General features: G+C 58.5%; 1 protein-coding gene across 1 annotated transcript in view; it reads left to right on the top strand.

The window, feature by feature from the left end:
* Positions 1-521: 521 nt before the first annotated feature.
* The window catches only part of MEIS3 (Meis homeobox 3), a 20,025-nt gene continuing 19,426 nt past the window's right edge, over positions 522-1,120 (top strand). Inside the window, exon 1 of the mRNA XM_015569332.1 lies at positions 522-820. Within this exon, the coding sequence (XP_015424818.1) occupies positions 603-820 (218 nt within the window). The 5' untranslated portion in view covers positions 522-602. The remainder of the gene's footprint in view (positions 821-1,120) is intronic.

Raw genomic sequence — 1,120 nt, 5'->3', positions numbered from 1 at the left:
GTGTCTGTAGTGACCATCTCTCTCCTGCCTCTGCCTCTGTCCTCTGCATCTTCTCTGTGTCTCACCCTCTCCACTCTCTCTGCCTCTTTGCACCTCTCCGTCCCCCCCCCTCTCTCTTTGCCTTTCTTTTTCTATCCCTCTCACCTCCTCTCCTCTCTCTCTCTCTCTCTCTCTCTCTTCCCTTTCCCTCTGTCTTTCTCTAAATCTCTCTCTAGGCCTTCCTCCCTTCCTTCCTCTCTTCCTCATTCTGTGAGGAGCTGGTAGTTCCCAGCCAGCTGATCCCTGACCCCACTCCCCGCACACACACACCCTGACCCTCAGGTCGGAGACCTGGGTCTGTCTCTCTCCTCTGGACCTCCCTGCCCACACTTCAGGAGTCTCTGATGGGACGTATGTCACAGCCCAGGGTACAAGAGAAGGCCGTTGGACAGGGACCCCAGTCCCACACAGCTCCACGGGGCACGGAGGGTCTTGGGGGGGATGAGGGGCATGGCTGGGGCACTTGGGGGTCAGGGTGGGTTCCTGTGAAGGGAGAGGAAGAGGGAGAAGGAGAAGGAGATGGAGTCTCTGGTCCAGGGCCAGGAGGGTTCTTGCTGGTGCTGATGCCTCCCTGGGCTCTCCCCTCCTGCCTCCCCCAGTACGATGAGCTGCCCCACTACCCAGGCATCGTGGACGGCGCTGCAACCCTGGCTGGCTTCTCGGAAGCACTGCCTCCCGCACCTGGAGCCCCTGGGCCCTTCGGCCCGCACCGGCCTCCCCAGCCCCCGCCCCCGGGCCTGGACAGTGATGGCCTGAAGCAGGAGAAGGATGAGATCTATGGGTGAGTGGGGGCAGGGCTGGGAGCTCCGTGGGGGCCTCAGAATTCAGGCCTTCCTCTCTGTTTCTTGGTCTCTCTAGACCAGCGGTTCTCAACCTGTGGGTCGCGACCCCTTTGGCAGTCGAACGACCCTTTCACAGGGGTCGCCTAAGACCATCCTGCATATCAGATATTGACATGACGATTCATAACAGTAGCAACATTACAGTTATGAAGTAGCAACGGAAATAATTTTATGGTTGGGGGTCACCACAACATGAGGAACTGTATTAAAGGGTCACGGCATTAGGAAGGTTGAGAAAC

Source organism: Myotis davidii, unplaced genomic scaffold, assembly GCF_000327345.1.
Source record: "Myotis davidii unplaced genomic scaffold, ASM32734v1 scaffold566, whole genome shotgun sequence".
Lineage (NCBI taxonomy): Eukaryota > Metazoa > Chordata > Mammalia > Chiroptera > Vespertilionidae > Myotis > Myotis davidii.
Note: the sequence above shows the minus strand (reverse complement) of the source record. Positions and strands in the feature narration are given on the sequence as shown.